The sequence below is a fragment of the Hyperoodon ampullatus genome, assembly GCF_949752795.1.
Source record: "Hyperoodon ampullatus genome assembly, chromosome: 14".
Taxonomy (NCBI): Eukaryota; Metazoa; Chordata; class Mammalia; order Artiodactyla; family Ziphiidae; genus Hyperoodon; species Hyperoodon ampullatus.
The window spans coordinates 12,702,603-12,726,517 of NC_136927.1; the positions used below are offsets into that span (position 1 = coordinate 12,702,603).

At 38.9% G+C, this 23,915-nt stretch overlaps 1 protein-coding gene across 1 annotated transcript in view; it reads right to left on the reverse strand.

The window, feature by feature from the left end:
* PLCB4 (phospholipase C beta 4) overlaps window positions 1-23,915 on the reverse strand; it is a gene marked incomplete at its 3' end in the record, with an annotated part of 168,279 nt that overhangs the window by 50,045 nt on the left and 94,319 nt on the right. Inside the window, exons 18-26 of the mRNA XM_079718827.1 lie at window positions 21,314-21,414; window positions 19,177-19,212; window positions 16,967-17,108; window positions 16,247-16,331; window positions 15,786-15,910; window positions 13,845-13,896; window positions 5,556-5,658; window positions 3,358-3,522; window positions 392-596 (exon numbers count right to left, since the gene is read on the reverse strand). Coding sequence (XP_079574953.1) covers window positions 392-596; window positions 3,358-3,522; window positions 5,556-5,658; window positions 13,845-13,896; window positions 15,786-15,910; window positions 16,247-16,331; window positions 16,967-17,108; window positions 19,177-19,212; window positions 21,314-21,414 — 1,014 coding nt within the window. The remainder of the gene's footprint in view (window positions 1-391; window positions 597-3,357; window positions 3,523-5,555; window positions 5,659-13,844; window positions 13,897-15,785; window positions 15,911-16,246; window positions 16,332-16,966; window positions 17,109-19,176; window positions 19,213-21,313; window positions 21,415-23,915) is intronic.

The following is a 23,915-nucleotide window of genomic DNA, read 5'->3' on the forward strand; positions in this document are numbered from 1 at the left end:
TTGATAGTTGAGTTCAATTTTAATCTTTTTAGTGAAACCAATTGACAAGATATCTAAGGTTTTACATCATTCATGTCTTTCCTCACTTTAAGTGATGGTGTAAATGTATTTTTCACAAATGTATTTGTGAAAGTTGAAAAACAACATAAAATTACAGTATTTTAAAATAAGAAAGAACCTTAAAGATAATCTAGACTTGCCCTTTCATTTCTTACTAGAAGACCTGAGGTTACTAATTCTCCCTGATTTCTTCAGTACTATAGGGGTTGGCAGCATTGTCAGCAAAATACTTTTTTTAAACAATTGTTGAAATAGCTTATAATCGTGCAATTTAGGGGGAAATATATACACACACAAAAATAAATAAATAAATTCTAAAAGTTTAACTAACCTCCAAATCCATCAGGCACATATGTTTTAAGAACAATATTGCAGAAAATTGTTGGCAGTGATAAAGGTTTATTTCCCTCATTTCGAAGAGAAATGTGTCGATAGCCTGCTTGGAGGCCATCCAGTGGCAGAATCCTCTGGCCAATCAGCTTGTTGTTGTCATCATACACTGCAATTCTCAAGACTGCCAGGTCAGGGAGGATCACCTGCAAACAAGAAATGGTACTTTTCGTTGCTTTTTGGAACGCAGCTCCCAAGAATTACAACTCTAGGAATCTGGAGTATATTCATACTGTTCTGAAAGGCTTCTTTATGGTGAAAATAAGCCAATGGTCAATTTGCATTCTTAAAGCATACTGTATAAGCTACAATGCCCAAGCCATTGAGAAAGACAATTGGAACAGGTTGGAATTCATTTCCTGGAAATCATTTCCTGAAAATTTTAGATGGAATGAATGGATGTGAAAGATGACTACTCCAACCCTTGGCATCTTTCCCCATCCCACCCATGTAATGGATAAGCAAAAGGAGACCCTGAGAAATAAAGTGACTTTCCTTTATGTCAGAGATGGTCAGTGACAGCTGGGCCTGGATACTGGGGCTCCTGATTTCTAATCCTGTGATCTGTCTACTACCTGGGCTGCTTATGACATCAAACTCTGTTTTTAAGAATATGGAAAGTATCTTTGAAGAAACACCTCATGTACAAAAGACAATCTATATATAAATTTAGTTTTCCCCTTTTCCTTGCACACCTCAGTTTTTAACACATTTTGGGATATTAAATAGAGTAAGATGGGGCAGCTAGAAGCATTAACATAGGGAATTCCCTGGCAGTCCAGTGGTTTGCACTCTGTGCTCTCACTGCCAAGGGCTCAGGTTCGATCCCTGGTCAGGGAACTAAGATCCCGCAAGCTGTGCAGCACAACAAACAAAACAAAACAAAACAAAAAACCACCACCAACAGAACAAAAACAACATTAACATATACACAAGACATCTACTCTTGCCATCCCCAAACCTAATACATGGCCAAAACATCTGAGCTCAGATAGCAGAAGCCCTATTCAGATATTAAAGAGCAACATGACAAAAAAAATCCTATGTTTTTTAATCAAGAATGTCTATTTATTGGCTATGAGCCACTAAGATATCTCGCCTGATTTGAGCACTATGACTAAAGCTAGACAATGAACTGGCTGCTTATTTATGACTAGAGGTTATAATTTAATTCCAACTTCATGAAGATGAACAGGAGAAACCAAGATTAAATGCATCCAACCTTCAGTCACTATGTTGTTCCTCACGTGGTGATGGGGGGCTTACCTTGTGAGATTAGTGCAATGAACAAAAACAATACCAGCAAGAAGGAAAATAAAGTTAAAGCACTTGGTATCAATGAAAGGCAATGTATTGTAACTTCTGAAGAACAGGGAAGGACGCAAAATTGGCATCTTGTTTCTGGGGCTAGTAATACTGCATGAAAAACCAAGTTTGATATTTCCCTATGCATCAAAAACAATGCCTGAAGCCAACTTTCTGAATTTCTAGAAATGTGTGTAGGGATTATTCATTATGCTCCAAAACACTGACCATACTGACAACAGATCCATCTATAACAAATTGAAAAACATGGGAAGAAAAAAAGACACATCACAGCTGTGTATGCAATTCACACTGCACTCTGATCATAGAAGAGAAGGTGAAAATGGGGGGAGGGTGTTGCATGGATAATGGTATTCACATAACAGGGAGTGCCTACATGTCAAAATGGCTTGATTTATTGAACTATATTGATCTTCTGTAATATGCTTTCTGTAAACAGGTTAGCCAATTCTGAGGTTGATAATCCCTATTTTTGTTAAGATAAAAAGCTGATTATCTGTGTTGCATGACATACGTATGTCATGCAACACTTGGAAAACCTGTGCCTGAAGAAGAAGCAAGAAAGCATTTTGGTTGGATAACAGAACAAGTGAGAAAGAAACAGGCATTTTTGAGATAGTACTGCCAATGCATGGATTTTTCAATACATTTTCCATTGATGAAAGAGAAACAACTGGAAAAAAAATGGTTACAAGATTAAGGGCCTCCCCAGTGGTTCAGTGGTTAATAATCCACCTGCCAATGCAGGGGACATGGGTTCGAGACCCGGTCCAGGAAGATCCCACATGCCGCAGAACAACTAAGCCCATGTGCCACAACTACCGAGCCTGTGTTCTAGAGCCTGTGAGCCACAACTACTGAAGCCCGTGTGCCTAGAGCCCGTGCTCCACAACAAGAGAAGCCACCACAATGAGAAGCCTGCACACCGTACCCCCACTCGCCGCAAATAGAGAAAGCCTGCACGTAGCAACGAAGACCCAACACAGCCAAAAATAAATAAATAAAACAAATTTTAAAAAATGGTTATAAGATTAAAAACTGCATCATTACAGAGAATGACTGATTGGTCTTAGCATCAAGGTATAATAAGGAGATAAAAAACAAAAAGACAAAAACAGCACATGACCCACAGGACCTGTGGGTAGCAATGGGGACCACACTTTCTGGAGGCACAGGACAATACCAACTGACCCATTTAAGGACATTTATTGATCTCAGTCTAGGTGCAACATCCTACCCATACTCTTGGCTAAAGGAACAGTGCAAGTCACCAGCTGCCACAAGGGCAAGGAAGAGCTCTCCCACATGTGGTGCTGTCCACCTGTAGGGCTCCCTCTGAGTAGACTGCTAACCTGGGGCTTGGGCACTGCCATGTGGCAGGTGGGCTCCACCAAGGAGGAAGGAGAGCCAAGAGGGGGACAGGGACAAACTGAAACAATAATCATATGATGGCTGCAGAACTCATGCATTAGAAGAACACATTTAGGGTTGAATAACTGTCCCTATATCATGTAGTGTCTCTACATTAAAATGTGGTTCCCAACTTAACAGAGTGAGTCTGACACATTGAAAATACCCTACCTTCCGAAATACAAATGATTCTTCATTGTAAACTGGATTGAGTCCATTGTTCATCACCATGCGTGTTCGGAATTCCTTCCGGATAGTGTCGGTGGGCAACCCATACATATCCACTTCTACATATGTGCCAATTTTTTTATCTGATAAGAACTGACCTGATATGACCTATAGAAATAGGATGAGAGAGAAGTAAAGTCAGTGTAATCATCAGTAGCAAAGAATAATCTGGAAGGAAGAGATTCTCCGTTCATCTTTAGAAATTTTAATTATCTATGGAAATAATGTATTCATTCCTTGTTAAACTAAAACATGGTTGAGCAAGCACTACATGCAAAAAACTATTCTAGGCAGAGGTTCTGCCTCCGAGAACTGCCTACAAAAAGAAAGAGGGAACTATACATGAATCATCTATTACAAAAAAATACTGTCCACAGCATCTTCACCTAAGTGCCCATACCTATGAAATGAAGCAATGGATTCAAATATGCCCTAAGGTCACTTCATAGCTCTGAAATTCTGTCACGCCACACTTTTACTGAATTCTTTCAAAAGTCTTGAGACACACAGAAAGAAAAGCAGTGCTAAACTGATGTTGACAATCTTCATACAGGACAGTGTTATTTTTTGTAAAGACCAGTATTAAATTTTATCTATTTTAAAGTTATGGAGAGACTATTTTTCATTTATTTTACAAATGACTACAGCCACTTATTAGGTTTTTTCACATTATCTAATAGCTAATAATTGTGAAACAGTTTTTCGAGGTATAACTGACATAAAATAAACTGTATATGTTTAAAGTGTACAATGAGATCAGTTTTTCCACATGAGCACACCTGTAAAACTATCACCACAATTAAGACAATAAATATTTCCAACAACTCCCAAAGTTCTTTGTGCCCTTTTGTAATCCATCCCTTCTTCCATCTCTGTCTAGAGGAAACAACTGATTTACTTTCTGTTACTAAACATTAGTTTGCTTTTTCTAGAATTTAGTATAAGTGGAATCATATAGTACATATCTTTTCATTAATAAGCTTTATTTTTATAGCCATTTATGCTTTACAGCAAAGTTGAGAAGAAAGTACAGAGTTCTCATATACCCCTGTCCCCATAAACACCACTTCCCCCACTATGTGTATCTCGCACCACAGTAGTATACTCGTTACAATCAGTGAACCTACATTGACACTTCATTATCACCCAAAGTCCATAGTTTACATTTAGGGTTTACTCTTGGTTTTGTACATTCTATGGATTTGGAAAAATGTATAATGACACGTATCTACCATTGTAGTATCATACAGAATAGTTTCACTGCCTTAAAATCCCTTGTGCTCTGCCTGCTAATCCCTCCCCCCAACTCCTGATCTTTTTTACCATCTCCATAGTTTTGTCTTTATTCGGAATGTTATATAGTCGGAATCATACAGTGTGTTACTTTTTCAGACTGGCTTCTTTCACTTAGTAAGGTACATTTAAATTTAATCCATGTCTTTTCATGACTCAATAGCTCATTTCTTTTTAGAACTAAATAATATTCCACTGTCTGGATGTGCCACTGATTATTTATACATTCACCCAATAAATGGCACCTTGGTTACTTTCAAAATTCTGTCAATTATGAATAAAGCTACTAAAAACATCCCTGTTAAGTTTTTGTGTGGACATAAGTTTTCAATTCATTTGGGTAAATAACAAGGAATACAACTTGCTGGATCATATAGTAAGAGTATGTTGAGTTTTGTAAGAAACTGCCAAACTGTTTTCCAAAGTGGTTTTATTATTTTGCATTCCCACCATCAATGGCCAAGACTTCCCGTTGCTCCACAGCCTCTACTAGATACGTTTTGATCTGGTGTTTTTCATTAAAAGCAGCTAATAACGTCACTAGTAGAAAAACATGTTTCTTAAGAAAAAAAGAAAGAATTTAAAATCAAAGTTGAGAGCCACACATGGATCTTGCAAATTGACATTAATATTTTTTTTTTAATTTGGCTGCACCGGGTCTTAGTGGGCACGTGGGTTCTTAGTTGTAGCATGTGGGATCTAGTTCCAGGCATTGGGAGCATGGAGTCTTAACCACTGGACCACCAGGGAAGTCCCAACATTAAATATTTTAGTTGTAATTTCTTAAGACTTTTCCAAGACCACCTGCATATACATTTATACTATTCTGTGAAAAACAAGCACCTTACCTGCACTGAGCAAGTGGCTGCAATAACCCCATCAACAGGCGTTTCAGAGAAGGGATCAAATGTTCGATCGGGCCGTCTCATGAAATCTGGTTTGAGAAGGTACCTGATGGGACAAAAGTGCAGAAGGATTTTATTTTGTTAGTTACTTTTATAAAGACTAAGAAAACCACTATTCAAGATACTGAATACATATTTATCCCCATTTCTAACTTAGGAGCTAGGCTTTTAGGTAGAGGATCTCAAGAACTGAAGAGAATATCCCTGCCCTCTGGATAATCTTAATGAGGAGCAGGGAAGAGCAAATGTTCTCTAGATTCCAGGCTCTGGGACATCTATGATTTCCTGACACTACCATCTTCTCTGGAACTTGTTTATGCTCTTACATGCACAAAATATAATGAAAAACCAACTAAATGAGCTATAGTTGTCAAAATATGGGAAATATGTGATATTATTTATTGTTTTAATTAATGTATTAAATTATGGGATATAATGAGAAGTTTGATAACTACATAGTTTCAAAGTGCCGATAATCATAAGACTATTTTGAGAGATTTCTAACAAAAGTAATGAGATGGGGCTTCCCTGGTGGCGCAGTGGTTGAGAATCTGCCTGCTAATGCAGGGGACACGGGTTCGAGCCCTGGTCTGGGAGGATCCCACATGCCACGAAGCAACTAGGCCCGTGAGCCACAACTACTGAGCCTGCGCGTCTGGAGCCTGTGCTCCGCAACAAGAGAGGCCGCGATAGTGAGAGGCCCGCACACCGCGATGAAGAGTGGCCCCCGCTTGCCACAACTAGAGAAAGCCCTCACACAGAAACGAAGACACAACACAGCAAAAATAAATAAATTTAAAAAAAAAGTAATGAGATATCTGTGATTTATATCGGTGTCAGAGTCAGAGGTACCACTAACATTACTGCAGATTGTTGTCTATTTTCATAACCGAAGGGAATGTAAAGTTTCAGTTAGAGGTAGGTGAAGATAAAGATGTTATTATTTCTCCAATTCTAGCCAGGATAATTAGGTAAGAAAATGAAATAGAAAGGCATCCAGACTGGAAAGAAGTATTTAATACTATTTCTATTCTCAGATGATATGATCTTATATATAGAAAATCCTAAAGAATCCACTAAAAAGCTATTTGAACTAATAAACGAGTTCAGCAAGCTTACAGGGTACAAAATCAATATATAAAAATCAATTTTATTTTTATGCACCAAGCAATGAACTATCCAAAAATGAAATTAAGTAAACAATTCCATTTATAACAGAAACTAAAAGAATAAAATACTTAGGAATACATTTAACAAAATAAGTACATATACTTGGAAAACCACAAAAAATTGTTGAAGAAAAATTTAAAAGAACTAAATAAATGGAAAGATATCTTGTGTTCATGGATCCGAAGGCTTAATATTGTTAAGATGGTGCTAGTCTCCAAATTGATATGCAGATTCAATACAATCCATGCCAAAATCCCAGCTGGCTTCTTTATAGAAAATGACAAGTTGATCCTAAAATTCTATTGTAAACTCAAGGACCAAGAATTCCCCAAACATTCTTGATAAAGAAGAACAAAGTAGGAGGTCTCATACTTCTCAATTTCAAAACTTTCTACAAATCAACAATAACCTAAGCATCTTGGTACTGGCAAAAAGACAGATATATAAATCAATGAGATAGAATTGGGAGTCCAAAAATAAATTCATATCTATGCTCAACTGATTTTTAACAAGGATGCCAAGACTAGTCAGTGAGGGAAAGAACAGTCTTTAAACAAGTGGTGCTAGGACAACTGGATAGCCACATGCAAAAGAAAAAAATTAGTCCCTTCTTTCACATCATAAACAAAAATTAACTCAAAATGGATCAAAGACCTAAAAGTAAAAGCTATAACTATAAAAATCTTAGAAGAAGACTTAGGGATAAATCTTTGTGACTTGGAATTTGACAATGGATTCTTAGACATAACACCAAAAGCACAAGCAACGAGCAAAAATATCAATACATAAACTTCACTTCATCATAAAGACTTTTACACTTCAAAGAACACTCCCAAGAAAGTGAAAAGACTAGTCATAGAATGAGAAAAATAGTTGCAAATCATTTACCTGATAAGAGGCTTGTATCTAAAATATGTGAAGAACAAATAACCCAGTTAAAAAAATGGGCAAATGATTTGAATAAACAGTTCTCCAAATAAGATATGCAAATGGCTGGCAAGCACTTGAAAAGATGCTTAATATCATGAGTCATCAGAGAAACGCAAACCAGTACCATAATAAGATAACACTGCACATGCACTAGGTTGGCTACAATAAAATAAAAAGTCAGGTAATAGTAACTACGGACGAGGAGATGGAGAAATTGGAGCCTTCATACGACATTGCTGGTGGGAATGTAAAATGATGCAGCCACTTTGGAAAACAGTCTGTAGTTTCTCAAATAGTTAAACATAGAGTTACCATATGACCCAGCGATTCTACTCTTAGGTAAACACCCAAGGGAAGTGAAAACATCTGTCCATACAGAAACTTGTACATGAATGTTCATAGTGGCATTATTTGTAATAACCAAAAGACAGAAACAATCCAAATGTCCATCAAAAGATGAATGGATATACAATATGAGGTATATCCATATAATGGAAAATTATTCAGCAATAAAATAAATAAAGTACTGATACACACTACAACATAGGTGAACCTTGAAACCATTATGCTAAGTGAAACAAGACAGTCATAAAAGGTCACATATTATATGAATCCATTTACATGAAATGTGCAGAACAGGCAAAAATATAGTGACAGTTTGTAGATCAGTGGTTGCTTAATGCTGGGATGGGGGCAGGGGATGTTGGAAGGTGACAGCTAAAGGGTATGAGTTTTCTTTTTTGTATGACTAAAATGTTTTAAAATTGATCTCCAGCACTGTCTGCCCTTTATCCCCACTGGGTATGGTCACAGAATCACACCTTGGCTAGATTCCATAACTTTCCTGAAACTTCTGTTAAAGAACTTCATCTCTCTAAAAGAAATATTTTTTGTTAAGAATGACTATAACCATAGATGAGAAAATTCCACACCAATGTGATCAGTATATAAAGGAAAATAAAGGCACTTTCCCCAAAACTCTAGGTTTGCTTTTAGAAGTAAAAGAATCACAATTTGGGATCAAATCTTTCATATTCCTTAGAAGTATAACTTTCACTAGTTTCAACTCTAGATGATGTCAAATTTATTACTATCTTTTAAAATACAACCAAAAAAGGAATCCCAAGGCATAATATTTTTCCTTAAAGGAAAGTTTAAAGTCATGTTTTTTGGTTTTGACAAAGTTGCCATTCTTTGCTATCTTCAAAGTCTGAATAAAAAAGTGTTAAAAAACAAGCTCACATTCCACTTGGATAAAATAATCAATAAAAAACCCGAGGACAACACTGACTTTTAAATAAAGGATATAGAGAGTTTATAGAATAGTTCAAATATTAAAGATGACATTGAACATTCACCTGTCTCCAATAGAATGCAACTCATAATATTAATATATCAATACAAGGTCTCTGCATAGAAGATATTGTTTTCTATGTTTATAGAGCTTTGATTTGGACCTTTTTTTGTGGCAACTGTTAACCATTGGAAAATATGATGATACAGCAAAAACTCAAGACTTAGGATGGGAAGTAGATGAGTGAATACAATTCTACACACACTTCTCCAAGGGAAGACTACTAGCTTTGCCTGCCCAAGCATCAGACATCTGCTGCGAGGCGAGGTCATGGATCATGGCTCTAGCTTTCACATGGAGGCAGCATTTGGATTCCAGTTGTGTGAAATGAAGGAATCTGCCTTCTGCGAAAGGTGGGACTCGAGGTCCATAAAGGTCTGTAGTCCTACGTCCAGTCCAGAATCTCCTAGGGCAGTGCTGTAGAGATTCAGGACTCCCTGTGGTGTCCCTCAGTCATTTCTGAAGGGTCAGGAGCCCCTTCTCACCAAAAACAGAGAAATGTCATATTGATGATGTTTCAGTACCAAAAACATTCTTCCACATTCCCTGCTGCTCTCAGACCTGCTTAGAAGAAAACTAATCTGTGAAAGCATGATCCAAAATAAAAAATGTCAGGAGGAAATGGCAAGAAATCCAAGTCTGATTCTCCAAAGTTGGCAGTTCATTTATATACTTAAAAAATAAAAGAGACTGTGTAGAATTGATACCGATCAGGACCCTTTGGGGCTCCTGGACACAAAAGCCTGTCTGTGTCCCCCCATTTTTTGTTTGTAGGAAATAGGCTTCATTCAGCCACCACCACCTTCCCTGAGTTCCAATGAGCAGGTTCAAACAGTTGCTAATCAGGGAAGGGAGGAAATGCAGAGACCAAGGAAGAACAGTCAAGAAACAATAGTGCAGCCTTGGGGCAAGGTTCTGGTCCTCTCACAAGGGATACACAAAACAATATCTTTGAGCTGGTTTGCAGTTACTGAACCCCCACTAGGTGGGAGAAGTTAACTGTATGCTGCCCACAAGTACCAGACCCCAGACCGGTTGGAACCAAGAGGTTCATGATGCTGACTCCCAATTACCTCACCACCAACCAATCAGAAGAATATCCACGAGCTGATCACACCCTCTTTGAACCATTTCTATAAAACTCCTCACTACCCCTTCTGGGTTAGGACACACAATTTTGAGGGCATTAGCCTAATGTGGCCCCCTTTGCCTGGCAAAGCAATAAAGCTACTCTTTTCTACTTCACCCAAAACTCCGTCTCGAGATTTAATTTGGTGTCAGGATACAGAGGCTGGATTTGGCTACAGAAGTCTGACAGGATCCCTGGCTTGGGGGTACACTTAGCCAGCTTGTCTTGAACGAGTGTCAATTTCGGGCCTAAGGAGGCAGAGACTGTCACTCACAGACCTGGAGGCTGTGTAGGTCCAGGGACCATGGGCATCGGTGGGGAAGCAGGAGCTGAAGCCCTGGCTTTATGGGGGTGGGGTTTGTGCCACTGCAGGCCTAAAAGGCACAGAATGTCTCTGTACAGAAACACAGCCCTCAGACACAGCCCACAAGGACTTTTTATTTTTTATTTATTTTTATTTTTTTAACATCTTTATTGGAGTATAATCGCTTTACAATGGTATGTTAGTTTCTGCTGTTTAACAAAGTGAATCAGCTATACATATACATATGTTCCCATATCTCTTCCCTCTTGCGTCTCCCTACCACCCTCCCTACCCCACCCCTCTAGGTGGTCACAAAGCACCGAACTGATCTCCCTGTGCTATGCGGCTGCTTCCCACTAGCTATCTATTTTACATCTGGTAATATATATAAGTCCACGCCACTCTCTCACTTCGCCCCAGCTTACCCTTCCCCCTCCCCGTGTCCTCAAGTCCATTCTCTACCTCTGCATTCTTCCCATAATTCTTCCCATCTTGCCCCTAGGTTCTTCATGACCATTTTTTTTTTTTTAGATTCCATATATATGTGTTAGCATACAGTACTTATTTTTCTCTTTATGACTTAGTTCACTCTGTATGACAGACTCTAGGTCCATCCACCTCGCTACCAGTAACTCAATCCACAAGGATTTTTTAAAAGTCCCTGCAGGTGGGCAGGAGAATGACAAGGGTAGTGCAGTGAAATCTACTGGGTGCCTCAGATGCCCTTGCTCAGTGGCTGGCCCATCTCCACCAGCTATGACTCCTCAGGGGCACAGCACACTCGTGAGAAAGATTGCCTCTCTCTGCCCTGTTGGTGACAACCTCTTCCTCCAGGCTGGGTGTGGGGAAAAGGGAATAGGCAGGGGGACACGAGACTGAACAACACTGTTAACGTCTCTTGTAGTCAGGCTTCCCCAAGGAACAGTCATAGATTTTAGTCCCCCTGATGGGACTTGAGCTTTTGGTCACATCACCTCAAACACATGAGCACAGAATTCAGGCTAAGGTAGCACCATCCTTGCTCATGAACATATTTTAAAATACTCAGTGGTGTGGAAGGTGAGACATTGAGCATGTGAACTATGGCAAATCGGAAACTCCTGAAAAGAAACATAGTGAAGGCATAGAACTCCTGTTGGTGTAACAGAGCAGGACCCTATGGGGCCTTCCTGGGACAGACTTCTCCGCTACATCCTCTGCCTTAGCTCCTCTCTGAAGTACCTAGATAACAGTGTCTGATGCATATTTCCTGAGTTTTTCAGATGCTAAAACCACCACCAAATGGAAGAAGTTAATTACTTGCACGTGGCCCCCAGACCTACTGGAGCCTAAGGATTGATAATGTGAACCCCTGTGACACTGCCTTGTTACTTCACCGTCAACCAATCAGAACTGTGCACAAGCCCAATCGTGTGTGCCCTGTGACACCCTTCCCCTGCCCATCATCTGGCCTTTAAAAATGCTTTGCTGAAACCCTTCAGGGAGTTCAGGGGTTTTAGAGCACTAGCCACCCGTTCTCCCTGTATAGGGTCTTACAATAAACGCTGCACTTTCCTTCACCACAACGTGGTGTCAGTAGACTGACGTTACTGCATGTGCGTGAGCAGACCCAAGTTTGGCTCAGTAACACTGAGACCCTTTTTACGTGGAAACAACTCCCCTCCCCATGTCAGGGCAGGACAAGTCATCAGACGGCTGAGGTGAAAGGAAAAGCTCCTTTGGCATCCATGAGCCACAGGAAAGTTCAGGGAGTGAGCACAACCAGCTGTGAACCATGAGGGCTGTCTCTTGGGCTCCTTACAAGCCTGTTGTGAGCAGACGGCTCATTTAATCTTGTGTGATTCCTGCCTGTGATTGGTCATACGGGCTTAAGCTTTTTTGAAACCTCACTTTTTCACAGAAATCTGCAGTTCATGAAATACTTCAAATAGACTCAGTTCAAACCCACTGAGCTGTCACAGCAAACCCAGGGTGGCAGGTGTTACCGGCTTCATTTTATCAGCCGGAAATTGAGGTTTAGGGTCTAACACACTTGCCGAGGGCAACAACAGCATGTGGCACACCCAGGGCTCAAACCCGGGTCAGGCTGGAGCTGAGGGCTTTTACCCCCTGCACCACAGCTGCCCCTGGGGTCTCATTGCCTAAGCCTCCACTGGGGGTCCACCCATCAATTTACCTACACGATCTCCTGGTTCTGAATGCTCTGTGCTAAATAACAAAGTAGCTTAAAAAAAAAAAAAAACTCTGAAATGTGTATTTAGCTCTTTTCTTCTGACCCATAATTTTCTTTCCCCCCCTGTTTTATTGAGATATAATTGAAATATAACACTGTATTAGTTTAAAGTGTACAGTTTTTATTTCTTTCAAAATACACAGTAGAGGCAAATATCCTGTAAGCTGCTATATCCTGATTTGGGTAACAGGGTTGTCACCCGTGGGTGTAGGTGAACTGGCGGGCAGGAGGAGGTGGGAATGGGCATTTTGAAACCATACTTGCTGAAAATTTTATCTTGACTGTTTTTAGTGATGGAAATTAAATATCCAACCAGGGAGGTCATGGACATCCTGACAGTAGCATGGTGGGATGAGATGGTACTCTATTGGATTAGTCTAGAGGTCTCTGGGCAGTGGTTTGTGATTATTTACCTGCAGTGCTGCTTGGGGACATTTGCATGGAGAAAAAAAAATGGCCACACAGTTTTTTTTCATATATATAGAATGTTAACTTCATATTTTCATTTAACCTTTCAGTGTTTCAATGAAATGAACATTTCCTATTTCACTACTTGGTTTTCAGATTTTAGGGAGCTCTATTTAAGTAACTGGAACAACATTTATAGTGTCATTTTTTGGTAACCGTTATTTACAAGACATGCAAAACATGTCCATCAAGAGAGGACAAAGCCTTCTTCCTAGCTGAAATAAATTCCACATGACACCTAGGACTTCATTATATATTAAATCAACTTCATTCCTCTATAGGTCGTACGTAAAATACACATATTTAATGTCTTTGTCTACCACTGATGTCCAAATGAGCAGATTCATTATCTGTCTTAGCTATAAAAACCTCCGCTATTGAATTTAAAGTGAGAGCACTAAACTCTAGAGTGTGTATAATAAACTGCTTAACTAGTCGTTAATTTTTTTTAACCTGCTTAAACAGGGGTCCTGTGAAGAATGTATGTTGCAGATGTAATTTACCTGGGGATTTCATTTGTTTCTATTCCATCCCTCAAACCCAGCTTAAATTCAGCAGCTCCTAATTAAAAATGACACGGTTTCATTACAGCTGTAGTATGGAGTGTGGAACACAGTGACTACAGTTTAAATCACATTACTTACCCGCACGATCCATTATACTCAAATTTTCCCTGATTCAATTGCATCGCTAAATCTGTTAAGAGACAAAAATAATTTAGCATCTCGTCTCCTCGGACAAAGAAGATCTTGATGGGGTGATTTCAAACAACGGAAATCAGATACTGACCCCTGGCTGAAAGGTCTCTTTTTAACACCACAAGGTACTTCTGGGTCTGTTTAAGGCATACAACTCTCTCTTCCATGTTGAAATGACCTTGTGTTTAAACTAAACAAAAAAAATCTGTGTTCATAGAGATCATGTTGGCAATGCTTTAAAATTTGGATTCAATATATGTGTCATATGACTGTTGAATTAGTGTTGAGAGTACAGATGTCCAATGTGATATATAGTTAGAGGAGATGTGCCTTACCACTCCAGAGGAAGGGTACTCTGGACATACCCAGTAGGGTCATGTGAATATAAAACTCGATTAAAATAAAAAATAAACTAGGTAAGTATCATGTAAAAATTGACTTAAGGTGACTTCAGGAGAATTCTTCTAGTGGGGTCTAATGGCAGGGCATGGCTTATAGTTTTTCTCTTGCAGGCAAACACAATCTTCTTTCTCTTCATCAGCAAAAGAAATGGGCAGCTGATAAATTTTTTTTTTCTTCTCAAAGTGCTGTGATTAAACCTAACATTATAGAATACAACATAAGCTGACCTAGATCATAAGCTGCCTTTGGATCATTTAATCCATATAACGGAGTCACTGACAACAAAGAATGAAACTTGACCCCTTTTTAAGTAAGTAAAATCAGCAGTGCCTTTGAATCTTACTTTGTCTCTGTTAGAAACACTCCAGGGTTGTGCTGGTACCTGGTCATAGTTTAGCAGAGTGAGCACTGATAGGGATGCTGAGCAGAAATCTGAATTCAGCTCCTGATCACTAAGGCAGCATCACCAAGGGTTGGGAAACACAGTCAGGTCACATTCATGCCAAAGGGATGAAAGTCATAGGACCTTTCGATCAGTACAGATCTTAGGGCGCAATGTGGATTGAGATTCACAAAATATGGTGGATGGACTTGAAAAAGAAAATGCCCCCCCCAAATGGGGAAACATGGGAGGTACCGTCATAGAGCAAAGAACAGAACAAGAAAGGTGGTTTTTTGTTTGTTTGTTTTTTTAACCAGTATTAAGGACCATGCTGTGGCATTAACTACAGAAAGTGAATATGTTTTGTGGCATATTTCGCACCTGTTTTAGGTGAGTAACTAGAGACTATTATTTTTCTATTTTTAATTGCAATCCTAGGCCCTTAAGCAAACTTTGAAAACTTTACAAATTTTGTTTATGCATTCACAAAAATTGACTGCTCTCCTTGCAGGGAAAAAAAAAAAAAAAGATTATATACTGGAAACTTGCCTCAGAATACACTTTGGAGGAACAAGTTATACATTAGTACCTCTAAGGGTATAGAACTCCTTAAACACCATTTCAGCAGAATCTACTCTATAATATTCTGCACTTTTATGGTGAGATGCCACTATTTTGCTGATCTGCTGAATGTTAACAGTGGGAAGGGTAATTTCCCTAGGAGAAATGAGTCATAGTTACTGTACAAAAATGCTCAAATATTTCTCACTTCATTCTGTCTCTGGACAAGAAGGTAAGTTTGATCCAAAAAAAAAAAGAAAAAATAGACATATTTTGGAAAAAGGGACAATGTTCAGCAGATTAGTCATGGCATTTCCAAAAGGATATTCAATTGAAATCAAAATCTATTATCTTCTACCATTGTTTTATTGCTCTAGTTTGCATTTTTAATTTCTCACCATTCTATAAATACAACAACACATTGTGTTGCCATATGTCTGCTTCCATGAAAAAAATGCCCACAGCCAACTGATGGCAACTGTTGGCAATGTCCTGTCAAAGCATTCTTGTGGAATTCGAGGTCACTGGACATCAGTTCCTACCTGGGGTTTGATAGTTCAGCGAAACCATCTGGCAGCCAGCGTTCCAGAAAATCTGAGGCATGTAATTACTGGAATCGACTCGGCCTCCCTTGGGGTAAATGCGACTCATTTGCCGTTTGTTATAACTGTGTAACATATTAAGGAAAATGGAAAAAAGAGTATTCCGGCAGTGACAAAGAGCTAAAACAATGAAGATCTAGATCAACAATGCCACACATATGACAACAGAGAACAAATTTCACATGTATAAAGGATGCTTAAGAGAAAAACCACAGTTCACCATGTGGATTATAAAAACAATCCACATTTGGGCAGGTTTTCCCAGCTGCTGTGGTCTTTCACATACATTATTTTATTAGTTCTACAAGCACAATAATATATTAGCCATTTTTCTATTTTAGAGATTCTTGCCAAACCCAAAGTTCACCAACCACCTTATTCCACTTAATACATAAGGATACTTCACAAATTCAATCGCATGTGTCTTCAAGTAGCCTAGACCAACTGACTCATTAAAAGAAGACATGTTATAATGAATATTGCGTTCTGTAAAGGAAAGCAAAGATGCACTTAGAAACCCTGCCATCAAACCCTCCCAGAAAGACAAGCGATAAATATAATTACACCCTGAATCATGAGGCCTTAGAGGCAGATGTTTCCTTACTATATCAGTAGCTCCTAATTTCATTAACATCCTGTGGATGGAGATGGCTGACTTAAGAAAAGTGTGATGAATTAAATTTGGAGTCATTAAACCAATTATGTGTATACCAAGTGCCATTCACAGCCACCCCTGAAATATGTATTTCCAATGAGGATGATAGCTTCTCCAGTCCAGAAATAATTATGAAAAGTCTGAAAATACTTGATACGTTTTTGGAGACCAGCTTTCGACAGAAAGCAGTCTTATAAAAGTATATCTAATGCAAGAGGCTAAACTCTTGGATTGCTACCAAATCCATAGTCTGTCAGAGCCACCTCGTGGACGAGGTAGGGAATGACAACACAAGGCCCCCACATGCCAAGGACATGTCACTATGTGGTCTATGCAATGAAAATAAGGTGAGATGGAACAGTCCATGTGCCCAGAAAAGAAAATGGCAGCAAGTCAGATCACAGCTCACAGCATAATGTAAGAAAAGCAGACAAAAAAGGCAATAGCATTTAACCTTTGGTGTTACCTTCAGCCACATGGAAACCTTGAAACTTTACGGGCTGTGCATAGTTGATCATTGTGGACAAATATGGATGGATATTAGTGGTAGCACCTACATATTTATAAGATGCCATCCATGCCTGCTCATCTTCTATAGTTACCAGGCCCTACGAGCACAACAAAGGGAATATGCACGTCAGTGACTTCAGCAGGACTCTCAGATTTATGCTTCAGACTGCCCCACTAGCAATAATTTGCACACACACACAGATTGAAAGATAAAGACTTCTTTCTTCTTCAGTTATCCTAACTAAAGGATAACATTAAAAGTTAATGTCCACTGTAGCTCCAAATAATGCAAATGGAGATAATAGTAAAATATGAAGTTTACCTTACATTTGGGGGACATTTTTTAGATTTTCAAAGGACTTTATTCTGGAAACTATACTGAAGTTCAGAGCAATGCTATGAAATATGTATACCAGGTATTATCATTCATAATTTCACAAGTTCTGGCATAACGTCAAAAACAGTGGTCCTTCAATTTTAGTATAAATCTAGGCTTGTTAAATCACAGATTCCGGGGACCCACTCTCAGAGTTTCTGATAAAGTGAGTCTGGGGTGAGGTCTAATAATTGGCATTTCTAACTAGTTCCCAAGCGCTAATGATATGGGTGGTCAGGGGAACCACACTTTGTTTAACACTGCTTTGGAAACCAAGCCACATACATAAATGGTTTATGGTATTTAAAAAAATGCTTATTCTTAAACTAATGTGTGAACCCACTATACAGGACCTATTAAAACTGCATTGTTTTGCATAGAGGCAAAGAGAAACAACTTATTGTAGTTTGTTTCGTAGTAAATCAGAACAAAAGCAACAAAATCAACAACAAAAATAACGCCTTCAAAAGCGATCAACATTTAGTTGAGATTGATACTGAGGAATGAACTGCTGACTCACATGAATCAATTCATTGGTTAAAAAAATAGTCAGGTCATTTGTTTATCTGATAACTTAACATTCTAGATCAATCAAACTGATTGCACCAGTAAAAGTCTGAGATAAATAATCAAAGAATGTAACTTGGGATTTTTTTTAAATAAATTTTTCATATGTCCTGACTCCCCAGATAAGGGCAGAGGCATGTCTAATTCCTTTCTTGTGTGTTTAATGATAATAAGTAACACCGTACCATAAGCTAGGTACTGGCCTGATTCCCTGCATGACAACCTCGCTACTGTCAGTCATCATGTGTAGCAAGGATTAGAGTCTGCCCCACTGACCACATGAGAAGACTGAGTCCTTAAAGATTAAAATAACTTGGTCACAGCTACTTAGCTAATAAATATCAGTGATCACAGGTCAACCTGTCCTTTGTTGACCCCAATACCTCACGAAATTCTAGTAGGAGAGAATTTCACAAATATCTTGGGAGAAGACCGAGATCAGACTTAACAAGAATTATTCCAAACAATATTTAGACAGTAAGAAGATAGGGTTTTACTCCAAATAAGATAAGACCCCATACACAACAAGATAGTATTTTCTGACGCTCTGAAGTGTGGGAACCAAATGACAAGGTAAATTTTTGCATCTCACTACTATAATAAACCACATACATTGACTAAAAAAGACCACTTTGATATCATGAACCGTGAAGAGGATAAAAGAAACTAAAAATGTAACTTTACTTTCCTTACAATAAAATCAACGTCGAATAATGTTAGATAAAACTCCTAGAATGCGTACAATGTGAAACTGACAAGTTTTCAGAATGTCAATAGAGTCAGAACCAAGATCCCCTTCCCATTTTACTATAATATGAATTGGTTGACCTATAGGTCATTCTTATTTTAAAATTCAGTGTGTTGATGATTATGTACTCTTATTCTAGGAATGAAATCTCAAATTCCAACTATGAAAATGCCTAATTACACTAAACACTTATTTTTAGGAAAATCACCTTATTTGCCTTCCCTCTGTTTTGTGATTTTATCAGGATATAATCATTTCATCACTGTGATGAATTCTTTCTTTGGAAGACTCATATGTAGATGCATTGAGCATGTAAATATTATACCTATAATACCTATAAACAGTCTGATATTTCATGGGGCAGTGGGTGGGGGAAGATAGACTAACAACACTTAGTACAAAATGCTCAATATTAGAGGCCCACGTATGGTGTCTTATAATGAAAACAAAATGTACAATGAAATTATTTTGTTACCTTTTTGTTGTTTTCATGTTCAAGGTCATCTGAAGCCTAAATTAGAGAAAGATAAAAATAATTTACCTCTCTAAAGGGCAAAATTCCAAATTTACTAGCCATACATATGTAGATATTTAAATAAATTCAGGTACACTTGTTATTCTATTTGCTAAGATGGGAAATTACTGGTAACATAAAGCCATAGATAAAGTGAGAACTGAAAAGATATCATGGCATAGCTCTCTTTCACACCATAAAAGCTCATCTTAATGCGTATCTCCCTTCTTTATTGATAGTCTTTGCCTATTTTGATGCTTCCTTATGGTAATTTAGTACATGATTTAGTGATGGGGCTTGGGAAATCATCGATGTGGCCAACTCCTCTGGTATGTAAAGGGTCACTCTTCAGCTATTCAACACTCATGTCTTGTGTTGATAAAGGCAGCCTAAAGGTAAGCACTGAGTCTTAGTAGGCATCTATTAGTCTGAAAGTAGCTGCAATTCTCTATATTGGAAAAGGTAGGGGTAATGGCAGTATTCCCTTGGCTTTGTTCGGCAGACAAATTTGCTTCCATTTCCTTAGCACCTAAGGCATACACCTACCCGCATCTTCATCCTCTGTCTTAATGATCAAGTATCGCTGCTCCCATCAAAGACCACATCCTCACATCACCATGATCCCACTCACGTCCAGGAATTCATTTATCACTCCAGATTCATTCATCCTAAAAATAATACTCCCTGGACTCCTCGGGTTTCCTTTAGCCACCAGCTCCCCTTTATAGCAAAACTGCCCAAAAGTGTAGTGTCTCCTCACTCGCATCTGTCTGCTACAGGGGTCCCAACCTCCACACTGAGACTCCTTTTTTCAAAGTCACCAATGACTCCTCGGCCAATGACGCTTGCATCTTCTTACTCAATCACTCAATAGTATTAAAAAAATCAACCACTTTGCCAGGGGATAGCAGGTGGGGGAAGTGAGATGTTGATCAAAGGGTACAAACTTCCAGTTATAAAAGGAATAAGTTCCGGGGCTCTCACATACAGCATGGTGACTACAGTTAGGAAGACTGTATTGTATATTCAAAAGGTGCTAAGAGAGCAGATCTCAAATGTTCTCAGTGCGTGTGCGTGCGCACACACACACACATCACTACCCCCCACACAAAGGTAATTATGTGGGGGCTACACTGCTCCATTTCTTTAAATTTTTTCAGTGGCTTCACATTTCACTTAAATTAACATTTGAGTTTCTCACCATGCCCCCCATCACATCCTTCATCCTCCAGTTCCCACCTGCCTGTCTAATCTCATCTTGTTTCACTCGACCTCTCACTCAACCCACTCTGTTCACCCTGCCTTTGTTGTTGCTACTGCTGTGGTCCCTCTCTGGGCAAAGCAACACCTCTATTCTTGTGCATGGCCTGTTCCTCTTTATCCTTTGGGTTCTCATTTCCTCGTTTTATTCTCTCCGCCTCTTTTTTTTTCCATCTGAGCACTCACCCTTAGTTTTGTAATAGCACCTATCACAAATTGTAATCATATAAATTTACTTGTTTGTTGTCTGTTTCCCACCCCCTTCCAATAAACTCCCATCAGCCTATCAGCTCCATGAGAGCAGAAGCCAAGTGTGTTTTGACCCTTCTGGGTTGTTATGGTCTAGAAAGTGCCTGGCACATAGTGGGTACACAGTTACTATTTTTTTGGCTGAATGGTTGGATGGATGGAAACATTTTTAGGCTTATTCTACATTAAGAGGGAGATGAGATATCAACGAGTAGGACTGGTTTTCTAATGAGGGCTTGCTGGGGTGATCAGGGTCATTTTCCTGATGATTTGAATAGGTTAACCTTTGCTGCTGGGGTGCTGTTGTTTTCTCCCAGCTCACCTATAATAATGCAATAAATAAAAACATCTGAAGGACATGGGCCAAAGAGGTAGGGGTCAACACTGTGCACAACTAATGAGTCACTTAAATGTCCTTTCTAACTTAGTATTGTGCATGCCTCGAGTTTGGTATTGATTGTGGTCACCCAATTGAGAAGGGGAATTACAGGCTACTTATTCTCTTGTGGCTCTCACATTTCTGAAATGCTATAACTAACAGCTGCTACCTCTTGCAAGTCATGAAAGCAAAGGGAACCAAGAGTCTGACCTTCTTAACACTATTGGCAATAGCTTCCTTGTGACCCAAGTCGTCTGCAGAAAGTTCATTTCCATATTTGTATTCAGGGTGAGCTTCTTCCTCTTGCTCAGCTGTGTGAAAGACAAAAGGAAAGTCCATGAAGCCAACTTACCACCAAGGGGTCAAGCCTCCTCCATAATCTTGGGTAAAATATAAGCACTTTTAGAGAGGAAGGAAGCTAAACAAAAATGGGAACATTTAAATAAGCAATTATTTTTCAAATAAAACTCTCACTAAACTCTTACCTACTCAAGGTCAAGGAACATATCTTGTTACTTCTCCTGCATCTAGCATGACTTTTTAAATTGAATATAGCTGATTTATATTGTGTTAGTTTCAGGTGTATAGCAAAGTGATTCATTTTATATATATATATATATTTCTGATTATTTTCCATTATAGGTTATTACAAGATATCAAATATTGTTCTTGTGTTACACAGTAAATCATTGTTAGCATGGTTTTTACATGATTGATGCTTAATTCTTAAGTGAATGATTACTTCCATTCCAGTGTACTAACCTTAAAAATTAAAGCCTCAAACACCTCAGGAAGATCTATGACTCATAACAGGGTATTTTGATCCTCTATGACACCCAGAGGAAAGAAAAAAAATACAAGAGAAGGAAAGTACATTTGATAATTCTGAAAAAGAGTCAAAAATGTCCACTTGAATTTTATGGGCATAATGACTTGTGGCCGGGAGTGGTGTGATGTAAAAAAGATAGAGCTTGGAAGGACTTAGTGCTCCCGTAAATCATTTGCCAAATCTGGCTGCAGTTTAAAAGACTCTGAAATCATTCCTTGGGCTCATGGTGGGAAGGGAGCAGGAAGTGGGTGCTAAGTCAAGCTGGTGACCCAGGAGCCTGGCCTGGCTATATAGGGAGACACAGATGCCATCACCCGGCCCACCAGTCCAGGAAATTACAAGAACCCTGGTAACCACCCAAGGCTGTAGGTGGAAATAGGATTGCCCGTTGGAAAATTAGGCACATGCTGGTGTGAGATCTGTATTCCCATGATGTCCATCCTGCAGGGGCTCCCAGGAATTTGCCTAAAAACTAGCCAGGATCAGGAGACACACACAGGCCACAGGACAAGGCCAACACAAATCCACACTGTCACTATACTGGGCATGAGGGACCTTTACTATTAAAAAAAAAAAAGTGAAAATATTTCTGAGGGAGGTGAACAGACCCATAAGAATTAGACATTGTTTTAAGTATGTTTAAAAGGTGGAAAGGAGAATTCAAGAACAGGAGTAAATGAAAAACTTTAACCGATTCTAAGGTGCATTTTTCCCCGCATTGTAATATATCTAATATGGCAATGTATCCTTTAATCGATGGCATTTTACGATTCACTTGGAAGCAGTTTTCTTTCTTAGTCAATAAAATAGTAGTGCCTTTCAACTGACGGTGTCTTAGATTCAGAATTTTAGATTGCTTTTTGCAAAGTGCTATTCCAGGGAAGGGATAAAGGTAAGGGAAACGAGTCAGACACCCTCCTCTTCTGGAACTCATATTCTGATGAGGGGGTATTCTGGAGGCAGATGATTTTTTTTTTTAAAGTAGGTCATATAGGCCTTGGGCAAGAAAAAAAGGATTTGAGAAGCTGAAAGAGGTCTTAAAAGAATCTAGTCCAGTGTCTTCATTTAAAGGAAATAGATTCACAGATATGATTTGACTTGTCTGAGGTCACAGAGTTAGAATATGAACCTAGATTTCTCAGGCTTCTTAGCCCAATGCTCTTAATGTGACACTGGGTTTTCATGACCTACAGACTGTAACCAAGATTTTGAAACCTCCCACCATCACTACTGAATTTCAATTTTATGTCTAGTCTAACCTGCTTAGCCAGATATAAACTACTTGAATTTCCAGGGGTATACCCCATAGAAGGGGGAGAGACTTAGTAACTGTTTTAAAAGGGTTGTATGACTAAAGGTTAGCATCTCCTGAGTGTGTATGTATGCATAGACACACCCACAACCACACACAATGTTGCTATTCCCCACTGTCTGAATCTACATCCAGCCTAATGACTGGGCACACACTTCCACTGACTGAGAGCCTTTTCTATTTTCTACAGCCTCCAGGCAGGCCTGCCCTCTTTAACTATGCTTGGTTTCCTCTTGCCTGCTGTGTTGAAGTATTTAAATGAGAGACTCTAGTCATTCAGGTATAGTAGGATCATACTGTGATAGCAGGGTAATTACAACCAACTGGTTGACCAGAGCTGAAGTCAAGTATGACTGAGGAAACGTGAGACTCACATATGTAACTGGTATAGCAGAAGCCTCTATGGCCTTAGAGAGAAATTCAGGTGCATATGAACCCATATATTTCTGTTAGATAATCAAAATTTTATCTCAAACATTTTGGAATAACATGGGAATCCCTAGAGGCAAATTTATTTTGTATATAGGAATAATTAGCATTTGCATAAACGTTGGGAAAGTACCCTTAAGGACAGTAAGTGGAATTCTGCTGGCCCCTCATTTTAGATTAATGTGTGTGTGTTCAGGAAACTTCACATTTTTGACTCACATCATTTATATTTTTTCTCCTTT